The sequence below is a fragment of the Lissotriton vulgaris genome, chromosome 2_2 (genome assembly GCF_964263255.1).
Source record: "Lissotriton vulgaris chromosome 2_2, aLisVul1.2, whole genome shotgun sequence".
NCBI classification, from domain to species: Eukaryota; Metazoa; Chordata; class Amphibia; order Caudata; family Salamandridae; genus Lissotriton; species Lissotriton vulgaris.
In genome coordinates, this window is record NC_141688.1 from 101,910,195 (window position 1) to 101,936,655 (window position 26,461).

The 26,461-nt window shown below is 47.3% G+C and overlaps 1 protein-coding gene across 2 annotated transcripts in view; it reads left to right on the top strand.

Moving 5' to 3' along the window:
- LOC147729090 (tetratricopeptide repeat protein 24-like) overlaps positions 1–26,461 on the top strand; it is a 604,158-nt gene that overhangs the window by 99,654 nt on the left and 478,043 nt on the right. For both annotated transcript variants that reach the window (XM_086959369.1, XM_086959370.1), the window contains exon 4: positions 19,134–19,262. In XM_086959369.1, coding sequence (XP_086815495.1) covers positions 19,134–19,262 — 129 coding nt within the window. The remainder of the gene's footprint in view (positions 1–19,133; positions 19,263–26,461) is intronic.

Sequence of the window (26,461 nt, forward strand, 5' to 3'; positions counted from 1 at the left end):
TGCAGATTCAGAGTGCAGAGTGCAGATTCAGAGTGCAGATTCAGAGTGCAGAGTGCAGATTCAGAGTGCAGATTCAGAGTGCAGATTCAGAGTGCAGAGTGCAGAGTGCAGATTCAGAGTGCAGAATCAGAGTGCAGAATCAGAGTGCAGAATCAGAGTGCAGAATCAGAGTGCAGATTCAGAGTGCAGAGTGCAGATTCAGAGTGCAGAGTGCAGATTCAGAGTGCAGAGGCAGATTCAGAATGCAGAGTGCAGATTCAGAGTGCAGATTCAGAGTGCAGAGGCAGATTCAGAATGCAGAGTGCAGATTCAGAGTGCAGATTCAGAGTGCAGAGTGCAGATTCAGAGTGCAGAGTGCAGATTCAGAGTGCAGATTCAGAGTGCAGAGTGCAGATTCAGAGTGCAGAGTGCAGATTCAGAGTGCAGATTCAGAGTGCAGAGTGCAGATTCCGAGTGCAGAGTGCAGATTCAGAGTGCATATTCAGAGTGCAGAGTGCAAATTCAGAGTGCAGATTCAGAGTGCAGAGTGCAGATCCAGAGTGCAGATTCAGAGTGCAGCTTCAGAGTGCAGATTCAGAGTGCAGATTCAGAGTGCAGAGTGCAGATTCAGAGTACAGATTCAGATTGCAGAGTGCAGATTCAGAGTGCAGAGTGCAGATTCAGAGTGCAGAGTGCAGAGTGCAGATTCAGAGTGCAGATTCAGAGTGCAGATTTAGAGTGCAGAATCAGAGTGCAGATTCAGAGTGCAGATTCAGAGTACAGAGTGCAGATTCAGAGTGCAGAGTGCAGATTCAGAGTGCAGATTCAGAGTGCAGAGTGCAGATTCAGAGTGCAGAGTGCAGATTCAGAGTTCAGAGTGCAGATTCAAGTGCAGATTCAGAGTGCAGATTCAGAGTGCAGATTCAGAGTGCAGATTCAGAGTGCAGAGTGCAGATTCAGAGTGCAGAGTGCAGATTCAGAGTGCAGAGTGCAGATTCAGAGTGCAGAGTACAGATTCAGAGTGCAGATTCAGAGTGCAGATTTAGAGTGCAGAATCAGAGTGCAGAATCAGAGTGCAGATTCAGAGTGCAGATTCAGAGTGCAGAGGCAGATTCAGAGTGCAGAGTGCAGATTCAGAGTGCAGATTCAGAGTGCAGAGTGCAGATTGAGAGTGCAGATTCAGAGTGCAGAGTGCAGATTCAAAGTGCAGATTCAGAGTGCAGAGTGTAGATTCAGGATGCAGAGTGCAGATTCAGAGTGCAGATTCAGAGTGCAGATTCAGAGTGCAGAATCAGAGTGCAGATTCAGAATGCAGATTCAGAGTGCAGAATCAGAGTGCAGATTCAGAGTGCAGATTCAGAGTACAGAGTGCAGATTCAGAGTGCAGAGTGCAGATTCAGAGTGCAGATTCAGAGTGCAGAGTGCAGATTCAGAGTGCAGAGTGCATATTCAGAGTTCAGAGTGCAGATTCAGAGTGCAGATTCAGAGTGTAGATTCAGAGTGCAGAGTGCAGATTCAGAGTGCAGAGTGCAGATTCAGAGTGCAGATTCAGAGTGCAGATTCAGAGTGCAGAATCAGAGTGCAGAATCAGAGTGCAGATTCAGAGTGCAGATTCAGAGTGCAGAGGCAGATTCAGAGTGCAGATTCAGAGAGCAGATTCAGAGTACAGAGTGCAGATTAAGAGTGCAGAGGCAGATTCAGAGTGCAGATTCAGAATCAGAGTGCAGAATCAGAGTGCAGAATCAGAGTGCAGATTCAGAGTGCAGATTCAGAGCGCAGATTCAGAGTGCAGATTCAGAGTGCAGATTCCGAGTGCAGATTCAGAGTGCAGATTCCATTCAGAGTGCAGATTCCATTCAAAGTGCAGATTCCGAGTGCAGATTCCGAGTGCAGATTCAGAGTGCAGAGTGCAGAATGCAGATTCAGAGTGCAGAGTGCAGAATGCAGATTCAGAGTGCAGAGTGCAGAATGCAGATTCAGAGTGCAGATTCAGAGTGCAGAGTTCAGAATGCAGATTCAGAGTGCAGATTCAGAGTGCAGAGTGCAGAATGCAGATTCAGAGTGCAGAGTGCAGATTCAGAGTGCAGATTCAGAGTGCAGAGGCAGATTCAGAGTGCAGATTCAGAGTGCTGATTCAGAGTCAGAGTGCAGATTCAGACTGCAGAGTGCAGATTCAGAGTGGAGATTCAGAGTGCAGATTCAGAGTGCAGAGTGCAGATTCAGAGTGCAGAGAGCAGATTCAGAGTGCAGATTCAGAGTGCAGAGGCAGAGTCAGAGTGCAGAATCAGAGTGCAGATTCAGAGTCAGAGTGCAGATTCAGAGTGCAGAGTGCAGATTCAGAGTGCAGATTCAGAGTGCAGAGTGCAGATTCAGAGTGCAGAGTGCAGATTCAGAGTGCAGATTCAGAGTGCAGAGTGCAGATTCAGAGTGCAGATTCAGAGTGCAGATTCAGAGTGCAGAATGCAGATTCAGAGTACAGATTCAGAGTGCAGAGTGCAGATTCAGAGTGCAGAGTGCAGATTCAGAGTGCAGAGTGCAGATTCAGAGTGCAGATTCAGAGTGCAGATTCAGAGTGCAGAATCAGAGTGCAGATTCAGAGTGCAGATTCAGAGTACAGAGTGCAGATTCAGAGTGCAGAGTGCAGATTCAGAGTGCAGATTCAGAGTGCAGAGTGCAGATTCAGAGTGCAGATTCAGAGTGCAGATTCAGAGTGCAGAGGCAGATTCAGAGTGCAGAGTGCAGAATGCAGATTCAGAGTGCAGAGTGTAGATTCAGAGTGCAGATTCAGAGTGCAGAGGCAGATTCAGAGTGCAGATTCAGAGTGCAGATTCAGAGTGAGAGTGCCAATTCAGAGTGCAGAGTGCAGAATCAGAGTGCAGATTCAGAGTGCAGATTCAGAGTGCAGAGGCAGATTCAGAGTGCAGATTCAGAGAGCAGATTCAGAGTACAGAGTGCAGATTAAGAGTGCAGAGGCAGATTCAGAGTGCAGATTCAGAATCAGAGTGCAGATTCAGAGTGCAGATTCAGAGTGCAGAGGCAGAGTCAGAGTGCAGATTCAGAGTGCAGATTCAGAGTCAGAGTGCAGATTCAGAGTGCAGAGTGCAGATTCAGAGTGCAGAGTGCAGATTCAGAGTGCAGAGTGCAGATTCAGAGTGCAGAGTACAGATTCAGAGTGCAGATTCAGAGTGCAGATTCAGAGTGCAGAATCAGAGTGCAGAATCAGAGTGCAGATTCAGAGTGCAGATTCAGAGTGCAGAGGCAGATTCAGAGTGCAGAGTGCAGATTCAGAGTGCAGATTCAGAGTGCAGAGTGCAGATTCAGAATGCAGAGTGCAGATTCAGAGTGCAGATTCAGAGTGCAGAGTGCAGATTCAGAGTGCATAGTACAGATTCAGAGTGCAGATTCAGAGTGCAGAGTGCAGATTCAGAGTGCAGAGTGCAGATTCAGAGTGCAGAGTGCAGATTCCGAGTGCAGAGTGCAGATTCAGAGTGCATATTCAGAGTGCAGAGTGCAGATTCAGAGTGCAGATTCAGAGTGCAGAGTGCAGATCCAGAGTGCAGATTCAGAGTGCAGAGTGTAGATTCAGGATGCAGAGTGCAGATTCAGAGTGCAGATTCAGAGTGCAGATTCAGAGTGCAGAATCAGAGTGCAGATTCAGAATGCAGATTCAGAGTGCAGAATCAGAGTGCAGATTCAGAGTGCAGATTCAGAGTACAGAGTGCAGATTCAGAGTGCAGAGTGCAGATTCAGAGTGCAGATTCAGAGTGCAGAGTGCAGATTCAGAGTGCAGAGTGCATATTCAGAGTTCAGAGTGCAGATTCAGAGTGCAGATTCAGAGTGTAGATTCAGAGTGCAGAGTGCAGATTCAGAGTGCAGAGTGCAGATTCAGAGTGCAGATTCAGAGTGCAGATTCAGAGTGCAGAATCAGAGTGCAGAATCAGAGTGCAGATTCAGAGTGCAGATTCAGAGTGCAGAGGCAGATTCAGAGTGCAGATTCAGAGAGCAGATTCAGAGTACAGAGTGCAGATTAAGAGTGCAGAGGCAGATTCAGAGTGCAGATTCAGAATCAGAGTGCAGAATCAGAGTGCAGAATCAGAGTGCAGATTCAGAGTGCAGATTCAGAGCGCAGATTCAGAGTGCAGATTCAGAGTGCAGATTCCGAGTGCAGATTCAGAGTGCAGATTCCATTCAGAGTGCAGATTCCATTCAAAGTGCAGATTCCGAGTGCAGATTCCGAGTGCAGATTCAGAGTGCAGAGTGCAGAATGCAGATTCAGAGTGCAGAGTGCAGAATGCAGATTCAGAGTGCAGAGTGCAGAATGCAGATTCAGAGTGCAGATTCAGAGTGCAGAGTTCAGAATGCAGATTCAGAGTGCAGATTCAGAGTGCAGAGTGCAGAATGCAGATTCAGAGTGCAGAGTGCAGATTCAGAGTGCAGATTCAGAGTGCAGAGGCAGATTCAGAGTGCAGATTCAGAGTGCTGATTCAGAGTCAGAGTGCAGATTCAGACTGCAGAGTGCAGATTCAGAGTGGAGATTCAGAGTGCAGATTCAGAGTGCAGAGTGCAGATTCAGAGTGCAGAGAGCAGATTCAGAGTGCAGATTCAGAGTGCAGAGGCAGAGTCAGAGTGCAGAATCAGAGTGCAGATTCAGAGTCAGAGTGCAGATTCAGAGTGCAGAGTGCAGATTCAGAGTGCAGATTCAGAGTGCAGAGTGCAGATTCAGAGTGCAGAGTGCAGATTCAGAGTGCAGATTCAGAGTGCAGAGTGCAGATTCAGAGTGCAGATTCAGAGTGCAGATTCAGAGTGCAGAATGCAGATTCAGAGTACAGATTCAGAGTGCAGAGTGCAGATTCAGAGTGCAGAGTGCAGATTCAGAGTGCAGAGTGCAGATTCAGAGTGCAGATTCAGAGTGCAGATTCAGAGTGCAGAATCAGAGTGCAGATTCAGAGTGCAGATTCAGAGTACAGAGTGCAGATTCAGAGTGCAGAGTGCAGATTCAGAGTGCAGATTCAGAGTGCAGAGTGCAGATTCAGAGTGCAGATTCAGAGTGCAGATTCAGAGTGCAGAGGCAGATTCAGAGTGCAGAGTGCAGAATGCAGATTCAGAGTGCAGAGTGTAGATTCAGAGTGCAGATTCAGAGTGCAGAGGCAGATTCAGAGTGCAGATTCAGAGTGCAGATTCAGAGTGAGAGTGCCAATTCAGAGTGCAGAGTGCAGAATCAGAGTGCAGATTCAGAGTGCAGATTCAGAGTGCAGAGGCAGATTCAGAGTGCAGATTCAGAGAGCAGATTCAGAGTACAGAGTGCAGATTAAGAGTGCAGAGGCAGATTCAGAGTGCAGATTCAGAATCAGAGTGCAGATTCAGAGTGCAGATTCAGAGTGCAGAGGCAGAGTCAGAGTGCAGATTCAGAGTGCAGATTCAGAGTCAGAGTGCAGATTCAGAGTGCAGAGTGCAGATTCAGAGTGCAGAGTGCAGATTCAGAGTGCAGAGTGCAGATTCAGAGTGCAGAGTACAGATTCAGAGTGCAGATTCAGAGTGCAGATTCAGAGTGCAGAATCAGAGTGCAGAATCAGAGTGCAGATTCAGAGTGCAGATTCAGAGTGCAGAGGCAGATTCAGAGTGCAGAGTGCAGATTCAGAGTGCAGATTCAGAGTGCAGAGTGCAGATTCAGAATGCAGAGTGCAGATTCAGAGTGCAGATTCAGAGTGCAGAGTGCAGATTCAGAGTGCATAGTACAGATTCAGAGTGCAGATTCAGAGTGCAGAGTGCAGATTCAGAGTGCAGAGTGCAGATTCAGAGTGCAGATTCAGAGTGCAGAGTGCAGATTCCGAGTGCAGAGTGCAGATTCAGAGTGCATATTCAGAGTGCAGAGTGCAGATTCAGAGTGCAGATTCAGAGTGCAGAGTGCAGATCCAGAGTGCAGATTCAGAGTGCAGAGTGCAGATTCAGAGTGCAGATTCAGAGTGCAGATTCAGAGTGCAGAGTGCAGATTCAGAGTACAGATTCAGAGTGCAGAGTGCAGATTCAGAGTGCAGAGTGCAGATTCAGAGTGCAGAGTGCAGATTCAGAGTGCAGATTCAGAGTGCAGATTCAGAGTGCAGAATCAGAGTGCAGATTCAGAGTGCAGATTCAGAGTGCAGAGTGCAGATTCAGAGTGCAGATTCAGAGTGCAGAGTGCAGATTCAGAGTGCAGAGTGCAGATTCAGAGTTCAGAGTGCAGATTCAGAGTGCAGATTCAGAGTGCAGATTCAGAGTGTAGATTCAGAGTGCAGAGTGCAGATTCAGAGTGCAGAGTGCAGATTCAGAGTGCAGAGTGCAGATTCAGAGTGCAGAGTACAGATTCAGAGTGAAGATTCAGAGTGCAGAATCAGAGTGCAGAATCAGAGTGCAGATTCAGAGTGCAGATTCAGAGTGCAGAGGCAGATTCAGAGTGCAGAGTGCAGATTCAGAGTGCAGATTCAGAGTGCAGAGTGCAGATTCAGAATGCAGAGTGCAGATTCAGAGTGCAGATTCAGAGTGCAGAGTGCAGATTCAGAGTGCATAGTACAGATTCAGAGTGCAGATTCAGAGTGCAGAGTGCAGATTCAGAGTGCAGAGTGCAGATTCAGAGTGCAGATTCAGAGTGCAGAGTGCAGATTCCGAGTGCAGAGTGCAGATTCAGAGTGCATATTCAGAGTGCAGAGTGCAGATTCAGAGTGCAGATTCAGAGTGCAGAGTGCAGATCCAGAGTGCAGATTCAGAGTGCAGAGTGCAGATTCAGAGTGCAGATTCAGAGTGCAGATTCAGAGTGCAGAGTGCAGATTCAGAGTACAGATTCAGAGTGCAGAGTGCAGATTCAGAGTGCAGAGTGCAGATTCAGAGTGCAGAGTGCAGATTCAGAGTGCAGATTCAGAGTGCAGATTCAGAGTGCAGAATCAGAGTGCAGATTCAGAGTGCAGATTCAGAGTGCAGAGTGCAGATTCAGAGTGCAGATTCAGAGTGCAGAGTGCAGATTCAGAGTGCAGAGTGCAGATTCAGAGTTCAGAGTGCAGATTCAGAGTGCAGATTCAGAGTGCAGATTCAGAGTGTAGATTCAGAGTGCAGAGTGCAGATTCAGAGTGCAGAGTGCAGATTCAGAGTGCAGAGTGCAGATTCAGAGTGCAGAGTACAGATTCAGAGTGAAGATTCAGAGTGCAGATTCAGAGTGCAGAATCAGAGTGCAGATTCAGAGTGCAGATTCAGAGTGCAGAGGCAGATTCAGAGTGCAGAGTGCAGATTCAGAGTGCAGATTCAGAGTGCAGAGTGCAGATTCAGAGTGCAGAGGCAGATTCAGAGTGCAGATTCAGAATCAGAGTGCAGAATCAGAGTGCAGAATCAGAGTGCAGATTCAGAGTGCAGATTCAGAGCGCAGATTCAGAGTGCAGATTCAGAGTGCAGATTCAGAGTGCAGATTCCATTCAGAGTGCAGATTCCATTCAAAGTGCAGATTCCGAGTGCAGATTCAGAGTGCAGATTCAGAGTGCAGAGTGCAGAATGCAGATTCAGAGTGCAGAGTGCAGAGTGCAGAATGCAGATTCAGATTCAGAGTGCAGAGTGCAGAATGCAGATTCAGAGTGCAGATTCAGAGTGCAGAGTTCAGAATGCAGATTCAGAGTGCAGATTCAGAGTGCAGAGTGCAGAATGCAGATTCAGAGTGCAGAGTGCAGATTCAGAGTGCAGATTGTGTGGGTGACTATGTGTGTGTGGGTGGCTTTGCGTGTGTGGCTCTGTGTGGGTGTAAAATGCAATAGGTCATGCATTTGTGAGCGATTAAGCTATTGGCATTGTAAATGACAAGGCCATTTATTTAACGATTACGCTATTGGCAATGTAAATGACAATGCCATTTATTTATGATTTTTTTAAAAAAAACACCCCCAAAAAAAATGTCATGAGCAATGCCAATAGCTCTCCCTTTAATATTGCCGAGACCATTGCATTGTAAATGCTTGTTTACACTATCACCCTGCCTCGGAGACACACATTTCTCAGTCAGTCCCTTCAACGCTCAGTTGGAAGTTGCCAAAACCCATTTTTGAACTTTAGACACGCAAATATCCGGTTGTATATTATTAGATATGTTGAGTAGCCCATCGAGTCTGTTTGTGTTTTTCCTTTTGCTTTTCATGTTAAAAATGCGAACTCGAGCAGCGGAAAAGCTTTCTGAACTTCCTAGTCAACTGCTATTAAACACGTAAAGTGTATACATGTTGTATGTGGTCGTTTTTAGGGTGCGCAGGCAAAAATGGGGGTAAAATTGGGGTCTGCAGTGCTACACGATGAGCTCTCCTAGATATCAAGTGTGTATGTTACTGTTTTAAACACATTTTTGGTCTGGCAATAATTGTCAGTATGGAACTAATTAAGTTCTATTAAGCCCTGTGTGTGTTGAGGAGTGCCCCTCAGTGTTACACATGCTTTTACAGAGGTTTAGGGACCTTGTTGCTTCACTGCTGATTGGGCTCTGAGACGGCCATCCTGCCTAGTTGCCTGTTGTGAATGGGTATAAACAATAAACGTCCGATTATGGTGCCGGTTGGACCTATCCCCCCTCAAGAACACAAAGAACCTACTGACATTTTCTACCTGAAATAGACCATCTAATTTGGAAAGACCACCCTGTGTCCTTCCTGATTTTATTTTCACCTAGTCACTAATCTCAAACTTATACTCCTTTCTCTCCATGCTCACATTTGTCCCCTTGCCTCCTACACCATTTCAACCTTTCAGCCATGCAGGGACCAATTTAGTACCAGGTAAGCATCACACATCTATTGAAATGGGGGTCGCAGTGTGTAGGGCTTGCAGTGTGTGGGGGGGGGTCGCAGTGTGTGGGGGGGCTCTGTGTGAGTGTGTGTGGAGGGCTCTGTGTGGGTGTGTGTGGGGGGGGCTTTGTGTGGCTGTGTGTGTGGGGGGCTCTGTGTGGGTGTGTGTGTGGGGGGCTCTGTGTGTGTGTGGGGGGGGCTCTGTGTGTGTGTGTGTGGGGGGGCTCTCTGTGGGTGTTTGTGTGTGTCATTTGCGAGAGATAAAGCTAGTTGCATTGTAAATGACAATGCCATTTATTTATGTTTTAAAAAAAACACATAAATAAAAATAATGTCAAGAGCAATGCCAATAGCTCTAACTTTAACAAAGGCAAAACCATTGCATTGTAAATGCTTGTTTCCTGTTTTCAACCTGAAAGGAGGGGTAAACTAGGGAAATGAGGGTGGGGTTGCTACTTTCTGTGGTTAGAGAAAGAGAAGAATATGTGTGATTCAAGGGAGAAAAGATGGAAGATAAACTCTTTGACACTGCCTGTGACCCTGCGTCATCCATCTGCTCTCTCCCCCTCCCACGCTCTTTCATTGTGCCTCACTTGTTTTGAGCTCAGACTTGACAGTGGAGCCTGCTGTCCCAGCACACTTCATGCATGGCTGACTGTGACCTGGCTTACAGCCCAGTAATTGCAGTAGGGCCTCCTCTAGGTGAGCGGACATTGCACCCTTAATATAAGGCAGTGTACTCCCTTGAAGTCTTTATCAGCATCTTTTGGGGATGGTGTTGAGTGAGCTCCTCACCCACTTTCTGGTCGATTAACAAGCCATCTCTCTTGCTAGAAGAACAAGCAAACCAGGAGAGAGGTCAGAAAAGTCCACAGACCAGATCCAGGAAATGTTCTTCACAAGTTCTGAATCATAGGCTAAATAAAATACTAATCATTCTGATGTGCTCAAAACCAGGCATTCACAAGGGAGAGACAAGTTGCCTCTGAAAGCAGGAATGACCCCTTGCCTCTGGGACCCTCTTAGGAAAGATCTCTCTGTGGATGATGGGGATGGATCCATCCTGCTGATAGATCCAGAGCTCTGGTGTTTCAAAGTCGTCTCTGCACACCAAGAGAACTGGGAGCTACACACCGATGCGATTCAGAGGATGCAGTGGGCAGGATTTTGAATGAAGAACTCTAAAGTGAATGGGCAGACAGCTAAAGAAGAAACAAACTCTCCCTGCATGGTCATGGTGTCTGCGACCTGAAACAAATGTAAATGTGTGCACTTGGTTATTCAGCAAATCTAAAGGCTGCCCGGTAGCCGGCATAGAATCATTTTAGCTTCATGGTGGCAAATATGTTTTCTCTTTAAAAGTAGGTAGGTAGAAAAATATGTCTATTTAGACAATTGCCCATAAAACATTCTAAAACCACAGTTAACAAATAAATCAATAAAAAGTCCCATCTTAATAATTAATGTAAGAGTTTCAGCAGCTGATTTCTGGAGCGTGCCCAATTAATGGTATCTCATAAAAAATGTTTTGTACTAAGTAGTCTAAATGTATCTTACTAAAACATATATATTTTGAAAGCACTTGTTTCATCTTAAACCTAAACTCTTAGTGCTTTTTCCAGCAACCTGTTGTCTGTAATGAAGTTTTAAGATAATTACGGTTTCGAAGCACTTTTTGTAACAGGCTGGGACCTCGACGCACTATGAAAAACATGTTACTATTCTCTAGTGCACCAAAAGGTTTCATATTTGGGGTGCTCCTGTTATTCACAGACATCTATAATGCTTACATTCACCACCTGGGTTTCCTACCCAAAGCTCGTTGTAGTACCCACAGATTACTTTAACTTGTATTTGTTTTTCATTCAAGGTGTGTGCATTATATTTTACATGTAGTTAGCTTTAAGTGAAAGCCAGTAAAACTTATACAAAGTCCTGTCCCTTCACCTCCTGACTGCTCCCTATTACATTCAGAAGCACAGTTCCCATGCTTATTTTTCTACACTCAAAACTCAGATACAGTAACCCCTTACTCACTAAGTGGACCTGAATAGTGGTTGCCATCCTGATGCAGTAAGGTTTCTGTGGGATAAAAAAAGCAATACTATCTCGAGTTTCTCACTGTCCACCAGTTCCCATCAGTCCCTTTGCAGAGGAGTATGAACTCTTCTGCTCCTAAGTTGAATCTCACATGGTGGGGACTTCCTGTAATGGCCAGGATGACAGGAGCACACCCCATGCTGTGATACCCAAAGACCATTGTCATTCTGTAGAATGTGACAATGAGCCATACCAGAGACTGCACGGAAAAAGTGGTGTGAGAATGCTGCTGCAGCCTTTTGGATGCAGCATGAGCAGTCTGACAACCCACTTATAATAATAAATGAATATAGGAGATAACACTGGAACTCGGCTGCATAAAAAGCCATCCCACAACAGGTCCTCAGGCAACAGCCCATCACCTGGTGCCCGTTTTCTCAATCTAACCCTGCTCAAGATGCCATTCCAAGAAGATGCCTGGACAAGAAGATGAAGAGTGAAGCACACTGGGTGGATACTTTATAATACGGTTAGAGCTATGGTCTAGGTTGTGATAGGGCCTGTGCCCTCTCTCAGTGAAGAACTGATATTCCACATGTGGAGAGTAGAAATCTCACTTCGGAGCCTGTTGTACCCTAAGCTCCTGCAGCGTAGAAGGCTCTGCGACTGCATCAGCCCCAAAGGAGTGAATGACCCACAGAAGGGGAGTGAGGATGCCCTGTGGCAGCGTAGATGAGTATCAGCTGAGACGGTGGACTGCGAGGGCCTGATATGGGCTCAACTGCTTGAGGCCCCTGGAAGCGATGTCTTCCTTCACTATAAGGAACCGCAAAGCCGAAATACCTGTAATTGGAACAGATCCTGATTGCTCCTGGCCGAGTGACCCAGGCAGAATATTGGCCTATAGGGGTGGCGAACCTGGGGGAGGCATCCACCTGACCCTAACCATTAAGAAGGTGTATGCTGGAGGAGGGTAGGATCAAAGTCAGTCATAAAACCTCCATGACTGCATTATTTTACAAGGTTGGACCATATTTGAGACCACAGTGCTCTTCCCTCACTGGGGCACAAATGGCATATTGCTTCTTTGGGTGTCTTGGACTGGTCTCTTGTCCATGTGGAACTGAATTCCATTACTGAGTAGCGAGATCTGTCAATAGAAATAGGACTGCCATAGACCTCAGGCTTGTAGAGGGCGAGGGATGCCATAGAGCTTTGCCAGCTTTACATCATATGCGTGCAGGGAGCACACCAGAGGATCCTGGAAACTGTGTGGACGAGAGGCGAAGTGGCCAGTTGTCTGTGGCTCATGCTTGGAACTGCATAACTGTTTGGCATCCCTTGCACCGTTATCATTTGCTGGTAAATTCTGAGGGCACAATCTCCTAATTCATAGGGGGCATGAGTGAGGCAAGATGAACTAGCGAGTATTGGTGGGTGCTGGGACCACCACCCAAGTTGGAGAGTGCTCTGGCTAGAGAGCTGCTTCTAGAGAATCGTAAAAAAACTGCCCAAGAGGATCAAACAGTCTGAATATGTGGTGGAGGAGCTTCACGTGGGCTTCGATGTATAGAGATCACAGCTTCAGGGGCTTACAGAGAGGGTGCGCTCCTGGGATACAGCAGGAGGCCCTCAAGGGGTGCTTTCTAAGGAACGCATGGAAGTTATTGATCTGCAATAAGAGACAGAGGGGATGAACATTGTAAGGGTATTTGAAATACTGAATAGAACACATGACACATGGTGGTTCCAACTTCCATGCCATTGAAAAAGTGTACAGGGTGCTGATTCTGGCACCTCCTCTGTGGCCAGGCTGACTCCTTTACCATAATAGAGACATGATTCTGCAAAGAGCCTGCACTACGGATGCCTTCAGAGTGGGCAATGACACCTTGAAGATCTTTCCTAATCACACGGGAGTGAATGAGCAGTAGAGATCCTGCTTCCTAGAGGTCAAAAGTAGGATAAGAGTCTTGGATCTGCTACATGTTGCTCTTTCCAGCAAAACTGAAGGTGATGATGGCTGAGAAGTCTGCTTTCTTCACAGACACCAAGGTACCATGATTGAACAAAGTGTCTCTCCTCAGAGCTACAAATGTACAAAATTAAACGTTCATAGATCAAAGCTGAAGGAGAGTCATAGATAGCAGTGAATGGAGGTAGTCATGAAAGGATATCCCTGAATGCTGTAAGAGGGCATCCTAGGACAAAACTGCTCAGGATGAAAAGGCGGTGCCAGAAATCATACTGAGATCAGCATACGAATTGCAAAGTCCCCTAGGACAGCCATGACTACTGGCCTGGAGGCTACACATTGCTGCTAAGCGGTTGACAGACACCAATGACATCTGCAGTTTGATGGAGGTATGAGTGGTAAATAAATAGGGATGGTCAATGAGGGTGCTTGTAGCATTGGTGCCAAACCCCTCTGACCTCTGCTTCACAATAGTGCATGATTCAGAAAAGGGGGTGGTGATGAACAGAGTGTCTGAATTAAGCAGACCACTCTTACCCAGTCCAAAGATCAGGGCTGATCCATCACCGTTATTTAGCTCACTGCACCATCCCAGCTCAGAACCTGGCTATATGCAAATCAGTCTGTCCCTGGCCCAGTGCATCATGGGAACAGGGCAGACTAAACTACCAAGCCAATTCTTCACCAGAAAGGAGACAAGCTTCCGGGGACCGGTTTCTGGCATTTCAGCCGTCGTCGGCCCGGCTTGCTTGAATCCTGATGGTGCAGTGAGCAAGGGACTCATGTCTGAGTATACCCTGCCACACCTATAGTGGCCAAAAACGATTCAGAAAAGGGGGTGGTGATGAACAGAGTGTCTGAATTAAGCAGACCACTCTTACCCAGTCCAAAGATCAGGGCTTGATCCATCACCGTTATTTAGCTCACTGCACCATCCCAGCTCAGAACCTGGCTATATGCAAATCAGTCTGTCCCTGGCCCAGTGCATCATGGGAACAGGGCAGACTAAACTACCAAGCCAATTCTTCACCAGAAAGGAGACAAGCTTCCGGGGACCGGTTTCTGGCATTTCAGCCATCGTCGGCAAGGCTTGCTTGAATCCTGATGGTGCAGTGAGCAAGGGACTCATGTCTGAGTATACCCTGCCACACCTATAGTGGCCAAAAACGATTCAGAAAAGGGGGTGGTGATGAACAAGTGTCTGAATTAAGCAGACCACTCTTACCCAGTCCAAAGATCAGGGCTTGATCCATCACCGTTATTTAGCTCACTGCACCATCCCAGCTCAGAACCTCGCTATATGCAAATCAGTCTGTCCCTGGCCCAGTGCATCATGGGAACAGGGCAGACTAAACTACCAAGCCAATTCTTCACCAGAAAGGAGACAAGCTTCCGGGGACCGGTTTCTGGCATTTCAGCCGTCGCCGGCCCGGCTTGCTTGAATCCTGATGGTGCAGTGAGCAAGGGACTAGAATAGTGCATGGCAGGAGTCTTGTTATGGTATTCATTGCTTCATTGAATGGGGGCTGTTGGGTCTCAGTTGATGGATGGGAGTTTGACTAGGAGTTGTTTTTAAAGTTTCAATAGCATGTCTTAAGCCTCTGTTGACTAGATCAAGGATGCAGCTGATCATAAAGTCCTGGATATTTCAGTTGAGCCAGGATGTGTACAGCTTGGAAAACGGAAAGGGAAGGGGATCTAGAGTGGACCCACTAATCGCTGATCATTATGCAGGCAAATGAGTATAGGTTCCTAACCTAGATCATCAAATATATGTGCAGCCCCCATTAAAAGATACAGAATACATGCAATGATCCCAGATAGTTTTCTTGCAAAAGACACACCAGAACCAGGAGGAAAGTGGATTTATTGATGAATACATGGAGAGGTTAGGTTTTCTGCATAGATTTCTTGAAATACGCTATAAGGGCCTTAATTTGTTTCAGGCCGGGGGTTCCTTTTGAGGTTAGGTCTCCTTGTAAGGCTGTATCAGTTGACACGAATAGTGAGGGACAGTTTGTTTTTGGATATTAGCAAACTGGATGGATAAGAGGTTCTTCTGGTAAATTGATATTCTCTCAGCATAGACCAGGCCTTTGTACTTTCAGATGGTCATGAGCCCATGGCTCACGTACCCATGATCACTGGGGGAGACTTTACCTGCTTGAGTAAGTTGGTACTCAGTAGATTTGACACTCATATTGTCAAGGAATCCAGGTAGAGTACCTCTCAAGGTCAAGAAATATCTACCTATGGAAGTAGTGTACCGATGCAGAGGACCAAGAAAAGGCTTACACCAGGAAAGAACAGGCCAAACAGGGTAAAGCACAGGAATAGCATAGAGAAGGCAACCTTAATGTAAACAAACAGGGAACTGAACGAATAATGAACAAACACACTGGGTTGCCTATCATAAGGGTCGTACACAGGTAAGTCTCATAACTTGCCACAACAACAGAGAACATCAATATCTCTGTTTACTGTACTCCTACAAATAGGCACCTTGCAAACCCTAGAGAAAGAAAGTAGCAGAAGTGAGGAGGTTGTTCCTGAAGTTGGGAGCTGGAAAAGCAACACAACTTAGAGAAGCACAATGCACCGGCACCTGTTTCTGATGCATTGCCAGTGTGCAGGAATAATTTCCATGCATTGTCACCGTCCCTCTGAAAAAAACTGAGGCATCACCTGCCCGGGGCTGGAGAAATCGCTGCATCGAGTGCACCAATCTTCGGAGTCTGAGATCACTGCACCGATTCCAACGCAGGCCCTGCTGTGTGGCTGTAAGAACCAACGCATTTTGGGACCGCAGCTAGAGAAACCAACGCAGCGCTGTAGCCACTGCCACATCGAGAATCGACGCATCCATGATCCCCAAACATCGCACTGGGGCGGCAAGACTACAAGGACAACGGGCCGCAGTGAGAAACCGTTGCATCACTTCCATGCGCAGTAAGAAACCAACACATCACCTGCCCTTCAGTAAGGAACGGATGCATCACCACCACAGCATGTCAGTAAGGAACCGACGCATCACTTCCCTGGAGTAAGCAACCAATGCATTACCTTCCCTGTGCATAAGGAACCAACGCATCACCTTCATTGCAGCTGTTCTTGTTTATGATTTTGATGCATCCAAGGTGCAGTGTGTTAAAAGTGTCGCATCTATAGTTTGCTATGGATAGGACTGTTTTTACCTTCTAAGAAGATGATTTTGATAACTGTATTGTGGATTATTGTTGTTTTGCTCTTGTGTGGTTTAGATAAAGATTACTTATTTTTCCAAACTGGTGTGGTGTCCATTTGTAGTGTTTTCACTGTATTACTGTATGTGTCCACAAATGCTTTACACATGCCTCTGAGATAAGCGTGTCTGCTTGTGCCAAACTACCAAGTGGGTGAGCAGGGCTTATTTTAGAAGTGTACCCCCATACCCTGACTAGGAAGAAGGCTGTCTACATGGACAACGGTGCAAACCGTTGCCAACTAAAGACCCCCATTTCTAACATGGATACATAAGCTTCAAGCAAATGTTCCATCTATTATTATGTTTTTGATCAGAAAGTTGTACATAGTTTTAGAAATCCTTGTTATACTTATGTGCACTACACTGTAGCACTGCAGACTGGTTAGGGTAATATATTTATCTGACTTTATTTGTAGTCATTTTTTCTAAACAAAGAGCAGGTGTGCACTCAATTACAGTACATTCGTCATTTTGTTCTGTCCTGCTGTAAAATAGTTCAGTACAGTGATGTTTAGGCCAGTCATACATAATATTCTCTAAGAACATGCTATTTTACATTGCATTTCTTTCAATTTCCTAAACATTTTTATTGAGGTAGAAGGAGCCACTAACCAGGTCTCTTGCAGATGATGTGTGTGGTAATTAGTCAAATCTTCCCTATCACGGAAATCATTACCAATCCTCTCAACATGTCTCTTTCGAAATCTTCAAGAAATATCCCTCCAATGGAGCAACCTGCCTTGATGCTCTTTCACAAGTCATGTGTTGTCAATGTAGTGTCAGTTCCTATGATGGTATCAGGGCCAAGTCACATGATATTACTTCCTGTGATGTCATCAAGGTAAAAGTTCACATGATGTTGTTATGTTATGTTATGTTAAATAAATTTATTGAGCGCAACTCACACCATTAGGTTTCTTGGCGCTTGTGCTGAGGGAACAAAGAAATGAGCGTGAAATTGACAGCTAGTTATAGGACTCGGTGAAGAGGAAGGTTTTAAGAAGGGATCTGAACCTGAAGTATGGAGAAGGCAACCTAAGAGGAAGGGGAAGGGAATTCCAAAAAGATGGGGCTAGAAATGAAAACCTACGGCCACCGTGTTTCCTCCTCTTAAATCTGGGAACTGATAGCAAGGCCATCTGGGATGACCGAAGATTGCGAGGAGGAACATACGGGTGGAGAAGGGAAGAAATAAAGAGGGGACCGTGGCCTGCAAGAGATTTTGAGATAATACAGCCAAGCTTGAATTTACAGCGAGCAGATACCGGGAGCCAATGGAGACTTTTTAAAAGGGGGCGAACATGTTGATCTCTAGGTTGGTGATAAATCAAGCGAGCGGCCTGATTCTGGATCAACTGAAGTCTCTTAAGCTGGTAATCAGGAATGCCCACATACAATGCGTTTGCGTAGTCAAGCCTAGACATGACTAATGCAAGCAAGGCCAAAATAAGGGCCTCGGTAGTGAGTAGGCGGGAGATTTTACGAATTTTCCTGAGTTGGAAATGGCTAGAGGACACTACTGCGCTTATCTGGGGCGTCATAGAGAGATCGTTGCTAATGACGACTCCCAGGCTTTTGGCTGAGTTAACAGGGCAAGGAGGACTGCCTAGACTTGCAGGCCAGAAGGAAGGTTGCCAAGGATTGGAGGGTCCCCCGACAAGAACCAGCTCGGTCTTGTCGGGGTTGAGCTTCAGGTGGTTTGAGCTCATCCAATTGCTAATGAAGCAGAGCGTGTTTTGAAAGGTAGTAATTGATTCTTCAGAGGAATCAATAGTAAAAACCAGTTGATTGTCATCCGCGTAATTAAACGCGGTGACACTAAACCCGCGGAGGGAACGTATTAACGGAGCCAGGTACAAATTAAAAAGGAGGGGGGACAAAGAGGAGCCCTGCGGGACGCCGCAGGTCAGCTCGACCTGAGTAGCGGAGAACTGGGACAGCCTGACGGCTTGTTGACGTTTAGTCAAGAAAGACTGAACCCAGTCCAGGGCGGTACCCTGGATGCCAGCCTCTCTGACACGGTCGACCAAAATATTATGGTCGACCGTGTCAAAGGCGGCCGACAAATCCAGGAGAACCAGGGCCTGACAGGTGTTAGCGTCGGCCCCTCTGCGCAATTCCTCCATCACGGAGAGAATAACTGCTTCTGTAGAATGCGCAGGTCTAAACCCGGCCTGCTGGGGGTCCAAGACGCACGAATCCTCAACAAAAGTGCTGAGGGTTTGAGTTACATGCAACTCCAGAACTTTACTGAGGAAAAGGAGAAGAGATATAGGGCGATAGTTGCTCATGATGGAGGGGTCTGCCGAAGGTTTTTTCAAGATGGCAACCACCTCGGCCTGTTTGAAGGAACACGGAACCTCCCCAGTGGTCAGAGAGTTGTTTAAAAGGGCCAGGGGGGGTTCAGGACAGGAAGTAAAAGCTTCTTGTTTTGTCATCATATGGCCAGAGGGTGTGTGATGGTACTGCTACTACCCATGAGATTTGGTAAATCGACTTCTTGACCTGTCGATGAGCAAGAGTCCATGATGCCCCTTAAGGAAGACCCCTATCCTGACCACCGATCTCCTGCTGTGTGATCACCCATTACAGAAGCCCAGCTGCACCTATGCCCATCTCCTGGGTGGCCATCCCAGTGTGGGATAGCATTTATTTCCAGGGGGCAGCAAGATGGTGTCTCGACCGCACATGATGGACTTTGTATTTCAGGGCATTCCCAATCTCACTGAGTCTTACTCTCCTCAGGTGCCACCAGACAGCCCATGCAGTGGCCCCTCTCTCCCTGTCATCGCTGCTCCCAGCATCTAACAAAGATGGCGGAACACTCACCGCAACCCAAAGGTTTGCAAACCAGAGCTCACTGCTATCTGCCCAGTCTGACTTCTAGATTGTCCTACATCCGGTCCCCGGAAACTGGTAATTCATATTATTGTTTTTGCAACATAAATCAAAGCTGTAGGGAGGTGGGTGTTAAAATGAAACAGACTCGGAGTGATATAGGCCACATGAACTTAATACGGTGTTGCAGTTGTGCTGAAAATAATGTTTCATGCTATAAAATGTGCCATCCTTCATCCTGCTCATCCACCAATATATTGCATTCTTCTTTCAGGTATTTTGGGAGACAGGAATGCCCAGGGACAGTGCCTGTGTAACTTAGCCTATGCGTACAGTCAGCAGCAACACTACGACAGGGCTGAGTTCTACTACCAACAAGCGCTGCACGCCTTTGTGGACGCAGGTAGGGGAAATGTGCTGAGTATAACTTATCAATGTGATTGTTGTAATGTTTCGTGTGCCCGATGAACAGCTCCAGGGTTCAGACAGCCTGGCAGCACCCCACGTCCAATGTGTGCTCAGCAAGCAAATATGTTTCACTCTGAGTAGCAAGGACATCTATTACACCATGATGTCACACTGTAATTGAGCATCATTTTCTTTGCAAGCGACACAAGAACACACTCATAGGCCATTCCAAACAATTGTTGGAGTTATGGCACCGACTGCTGCATAAATACCAAACCCACATTTGCCATTCACTCACCAAGGGAGTGTCACTTTTTAAGACATTTTCCCTCGTGAGCTGGCTGGAGCCGGTGGGAACTGCCCACCTGTGTCCTGATTCCTTTTAGTTGCACAGATCTTCAACCCAAACGCAGTTGGATGACGTGCATTCGGTTTATGTTTGTGGGAGAGCGATCCCCCATACCAGTGTCTCTTCCCATACTGAAGTAATGTAATCCTTTTCCTATATTCAAAGATCAGACAAAATGGATACATCCACCGCTTTTGTAACTTCTCTCTGATGAGTACTTCCTTGATATGGTGCATGTTGAATCTCAGGGCAACATCAGTCTCATCTAATGAGGCTAAGGCATATAGGGCTGTCCCTACTGAACTCCGAAGGACACCAAATTGCCAAATAAATACAATCAAATGGGGTGATACGGGTTGCTACAACAGGCTCTAAGATGGCTTCCTAGTGTTTCTTCTAAAATTGCTGCATGTGGCACAAAGCACCACTGTTAGCATGCGTATGGCTTTTCAATGAATCATGTTTTCGATAGTGAGATAGCATTGGTGTTTACATCTTCAAGCCCTATCCACCAGAGAGAGCCCTGAGATGCACTGGGGTGGGGCCACTATTGTTCCCCTAATGAAAAAGAGCTTTATAAACACAAGTATGCTACCCTAGATGTTAAGCCAAGAATACAAGAACATGTTATTGCAGTTATCTCACATTTTCTACTGGCATGCCATATTTGACTCCCTGTTTCCCAATTGTAGCTACACTTTTAGAGCATGTCCTCTTCAGCTTCAGGGTGAGGCAGGGATGGATCCTTCTTTTCCCCATCCTGATGTCTGCTCACCGGCAGCCTGCAGTGAAGATTTCCTTCTGCAAATTGTCCTGCCCAGAAAGGAGACGACATTCTGTGGCCGTGAATTGTTTGCTGCTGAGATGGTCATCAACATCACATCCATGGTGTCCCTCCTGGCCGCAAGTCGTAATGGACACAGTGCCCTGCCACAGAAAAGAACCACTAAAGCTACAACGAATGGTATGAAACTTTGCCATATTTGATGCTTTCTTTACAGACGGATAATCCGTGCCTAGGGTTCCACTGATTACCTTCCAAACAGTGAGAAGTGAAGAAACATCTTTCTCCATGAAGAGAGGTGGGGGCATATTAGCAAGGGCCTTATCGCCGCTTTAGCGGGAATTTTTCCTGCTAAAGCGGCGATAATATTGTCGCCCTATTATCTACCTGTCGCTAACACCAGTTAGCGACAGCTAGTAGGAGATAGCGATCATCTTGGGGCCCACTGTGCATGTCAGCGATATTTATCGCTAATGACATGCAAAGTGGGCGCGCCAAGATGTTAGCGACTGTAAACAGTCGCTAATATCGCTATCTCCTATTACCTATAATGGTGTCCTTTTGGAAATATTCACGCTAAGCGCGAATATCTCCAAAAGCTAACGCCTGCCCAGAGCAGTTCTTAGCCATGTTATCCAATGGTAGGTGGATAACATGGCTAAGAGCATTAGCTCGGTAATGCATGAATATCGCTGACTTTTTAGCGATATTCATGCATTTCGACCGATTTTTATCACTTTTGAGATAAACCTTGATAATAGCAAGGTTTATCTGCGATAAAAATCGGAGGTGCTCGGCGATAATAATATTACCGCTAACCGTGTTAAGCGATAATTATCGCTTAATTTTGGTAATATGCACCGTGATGTTTCCAGACTTCACCCAGTCAGACATTTAGGGCCATATTATCAAGAAAGGGCTATACATTACTTTTATCGGCAGGAAACTGCTGATAAAGCGGCGATAATGGGCTTGATAGTATGCCCTGGAGAATTCCCATAGAAGCCCGGGTTATGGTGTTAACCTGGGCTTCTATGGGAATTCAAAAGGGCATATTATCAAGCCCATTATCGCCGCTTTATCGGCAGTTTCCTGCCGATAAAAGCGGTGATAATGTATCTTCCTTTCTTGATAATTTGGCCCTTAGTTTGCCTAGTCAGCCGACAGGGATAATTTCTGTTGCGGGTCCCATCCAATCATTCTTTGACTGTATCTCTGCTTCTGGCTACGTTTAAGCTATACAGACACATGCATGTATGACGAAAAATATGAGATTCACAGCATATGGACCGGGATGCCCGCCACCCCTTCCACCACCAATCCCAATGGTAGGAGACAGACACAGTTTGAACTTTTGGAAGGCAGGGGGGCCTCGCGACCCCCCCCGGCCGTATTTATTAAAATATGAAACAAAATTTAAAACTTTAAATTAAAACGTTTTATTTATCATGTACAAAATTCAACTTTCATTACTCTTGATGAAGACAGGTATCCAGGCTAACCTTAACAAATCTCTAATACAAAGATTTTCCTGACCGAGTCTAACATCATGTCATAATGCATTGCATACGAATTTTGTACATCCTATCGTTAGGGGCCAACGGCAAGGTCTTAACAGGTGTCAGATCCCTATCACCAAATTTCCGCTCTCTCGTGTGAGTGGCGCATGTTCAGAGGGCTTTACCCTCGTAGACAACCGTAACTTCCCTTGTCATGGGGGCCCCCTTCCACTCGGCGCCATCCTAAGGTCGTCCGAGTTCCCGTGCGGGGTAACCGTAAGAAGGGCAGCATGGACTCCCCCCCTTTCCCCTCACTCTCTTCCGCCGGAGCGGATATCCGCCCCCGGGAAATTCGTGGGAGGGGCATATAGCCGTCTCCCCCTGGGAGGGGCCTATGGCCGTCTCCCCCTGGGCGATCCCATCCGTAATGGGTGCCGCCCCCCAATGGGAGGGGCCAATGGCCGCCTCCCCCGGGCGCTCCCATCCATAATCGGTGGCGCCCCAACTAGGGACCTTGAAATCACTGCTCACTGATCATGACCTTACCGCCCGACCGAAGACTAAATAAATACGACAGTTAGTTGCCTACTAGTGGAAACATTTTAAACAAAACAAACTTATGCCCAATCATAGCTAGATATATCCCTCCCTGCTACCCCGCCCTTGTAGAGCGGATGTCCCAGTATAGTATCCAATTTACTATAAACATTGCTACAAAGGAGGAAAGGTCCTATAACAGATAAACCATTTTTTTTTTTTGCATATAGTTCATCACACTTCTATAAAGGAAAAAAGGCCTATAGACAAGTGTTCAATTGCATACACCATCTTGGAATCAGTCTACAATGGGGAAAAACGGCCTAAACAAGACGTTTTATGCATCACAATCAATTGCAAATCACAACTTTGTTTACTCCCAAACTATTGCAACAGGGGCTGGTGGGTGGGTCAAAAACTGCAGCTTGTTCCCTTGAGGGCTCACGAGCGACGAGTGGTGCAGCCTTCAGAGCGCGGGAACAAGAGGACGCCTGCCTGGACCCCGCGCCTTTTAACTTGCAGCGGGGAGGCGGGGCAGCATCCCCTTCCCGCCCAAAAGTGCACGGACTTCCGGGCGGGTATTAGGACAACCCTCTTAGGCGGCGGGGGCGTGCTCCAACCACGCCACTTTGGGCATACCGGCCGGGAACACGCCCCCCCCCCCCCGCCTGCAAAAGTTTCCCGGGCGGTCGGGGCACCCAGCCATACGTTCGGGGTGACAGAGAGGTCTCCCCTTTCCATATGGACAGGGATGCCTGCCACCTAAGCATGGGCGGAAAATCCGTTTCGCTCGCGGATTTTGCGGATTTTCGGTAAATTCGCAATCCGCGAGATCCGCGAATCTCCCGCAAAATCCGCAAATCCGCGAGCAGCGGATTTTATGGCTTGCTCGCACTGTTCGCGTGAGTTCGCGGCTTGCCAGTACAACTTCGCACCCCGCGAGTAAGTGCTAAATTGCAGAAATACGATCTTAGCAAAACTGAAACTACTTACCAGGTTCAAAAGTTCAGGCTCATCATTAGTAGCCATTTCCTGTAGTGCTTCCTGAGGGGCCCCTCCAGAGTTCAGTTGCCAGTTGCAACTATTATGTGACCCTGCTCTGAACCTCAGAATAGTTACACATATGCCACAAAGGTCCTGAATTACAGCTAAGGGAGACAAGCAGGAGCCAGGCTGGAAGTTAAAATCCATTAATCAGCCCCTAATTCATTATTGTCAGTTGGGGCAGGGCAGGTGTTGTAACTAATTTTGCAACAATGAAAGCACTTAGCAAGTGCAAAAGATCACTAATCAGGAAGCACTAAGGAAGCAGGTGCCAGCTAAAAAAATATTCTGTGACACATTAATCAGCCCCAAATTAATTCAGGTCACTTGAGGCAGGGAAGGTGTGCTTTGCTTTGCCGAAAATAATGTACACTGGACAACCAGAGGGTGTGGTGATGAAACAGAGGGTGGCATGGGTGGGCCAGAGGGTGGCATGAGTAGTCAGAGAGTGGCAGTGGTGACAGAGAGTGGCAGTGATGAAGAAGAGTGTCCCAAACAGGCTGGACACGTAGAAACAACAAGTTTGCAAAACTTGCGACCCGACAGGTAAGTTCGCAAATTGCGAAATTGTAAAAACCCTCGCGAACTGGCAGAAACACGCGCGAACACAAAAAAAAAAAATCTGCAAATTCGCGGGAATTCGCGGATTTTGCGGATTGCAAGTTCGCAAATCCGCAAAATTCGCGAACGCGAGATTCGCAAAATTCGCCCATGCTTACCGCCACCCCTTCCACCACCAATCCCAATGGTAGGAGACAGACACAGTTTGAACTTTTGGAAGGGAGGGGGGCCTCGCGACCCCCCGTCCGTATTTATTAAATTATGAAACAAAATGTAAAACTTTAAATTAAAAACGTTTCATGTATCATGTACAAAATTCAACTTTCATTACACTTGATGAAGACAGGTATCCAGGCTAACCTTAACAAATCTCTAATACAAAGATTTTCCTAACCGAGTCTAACATCATGTCATAATGCATTGCATACGAATTTTGTACATTCTATCGTTAGGGGCCAACGGCAAGGTCTTAACCGGTGTCAGATCCCTATCATCAAATTTCCGCCCTCTCGTGTGAGTTGCGCATGCACAGAGGGCTTTACCCTCGTAGCCAACCGTAACTTCCCTTGTCATGGGGGCCCCCTTCCACCCGGCGCCATCTTAAGGTCGTCCGAGTTCCCGTGCGGGGTAACCGTAAGAAGGACAGTGTGGACTCCCCACTTTCCACGCACTCTCTTCTGCCGGAGCGGATATCCGGCCCCCGGGAAATTCGTGGGAGGGGCATATAGCCGTCTCCCCCTGGGAGGGGCCTATGGCCGTCTCCCCCTGGGCGATCCCATCCGTAACAGGTGCCGCCCCCAATGGGAGGGGCCAATGGCCGCCTCCCCCTGGGCGCTCCCATCCATAATGGGTGACGCCCCAACTAGGGACCTTGAAATCACTGCTCACCGATCATGACCTTACCGCCACAGGCCAGATAGTTGACCGACTATCTGGCCCCCCCACAACTCCTATAGGTCATGTCTCCTCAATCCCACTAGCCAAGCTATCATGTCTCCTATCAATATGTCATTTCCCACCCTGGACAGGTGTACCCCATCATCTGAATAACAGTGGTCCCCCCAGATGCACCCGTGAGGTATACTTTGAAGGTGGGTAGAACGAAACAATGTCTCCATTTTATTGTTGACCCTCTTTACCGAATGGTTCAACGCTATCGTGGACAACCCACCCCTCCATACCCTCCTCGGAATCATGTGTGACCAAGCTATCGTGCACTCCGGGAGTGTCTTTGCTAACCAACTAACTGCTGAAAGTATGTGTTCGATTAAAGCCCGTCTGCCCAACCTCACCAAGCCATTGCCCCCAATGTGCACTATGACTACAGATGGCGGTGACCTGTGCCGCCCTAACAATTCTTCCACAAATATTTGCAGTCGGTCAATACACAAACCGCCCTTCCCATGGAAGGACAGCCTGAAACCATATTCCTCAGATGTGTGGATCGCATCACCTGCCTTGAATATGTCCGCGGCACGCCTCACGTATGAGTGGCCCACGACCCAGACCACTCGTTTTCCATTCCTTGTTCCTGAAGTGGTGGTTAGCTGATACTGGGCCGGTCCCAATTTCCGCCCTGCGTCACAGGCTCGTGAAACTGTAATTCAAACAAAAGATAACAAGCGTGAGTGCACTTCTTCAGTAAATTAGAACATGTGCAAACACACATAACGTTTGAAACCGTTTGAAGACCAGCGCCCCAACTGTTTCACATTGTCTGACTGCAGACCCCCCGCCGTCGCTTCTGCAGCGGCCCCTATCCTAAATGAATGAGTTCCAAAATCACTTGGGTTCAAGCCCGCAGCTGCAAACGTGATCGCCAGCACCCTCTGGAACTGAAATTTTGTTAACGGGGTGCCGTCAGCATGCCGTAGCAAGCCCCCCCCCACGTCGCCCCCCTTTGCTTTAGGTAGACCTCAACGTGCCTCACCGGACAACAGGGACTACCGGGAGCGCGCTGCAACACAATGCTACTCCCCTGGGCCTCCTGGTCTGTCTTTGACCTGGCAATCGTGATCATTAGGGAATCCCCCCATACTTGCGTGTGGTCCCTGCGCAGACCCCCCTCGGTATCCCTCTTATTGGCAGCCACTAGTTCGCCTACCCGCAGGGCCCATAGAATGCCAACACAAATGCTGCCCGGAATAGGACAACCTCACTAGGTGAGGAGCATGTCTCCTCTAGTTTAACCAGCAAAGCGGTCAACCTGTCAAATCCTATCGGATGCCTGGTATCCTTTTTGCGCCCCTCTAGGCGCCGCCAGCCACGCAGTGCCTTTCTGACTATAAAGGAGTCCGTCGGGTCCCTGATCCCCTGGAGCTGAGCCATAAATGATATGGCGGCCTTATACCGACTGGCGGTAGCCGCCGACCGGCCCTCCTCATGAAGTGCCACTAAAAATTGGGTAAAGGACCCCTCCT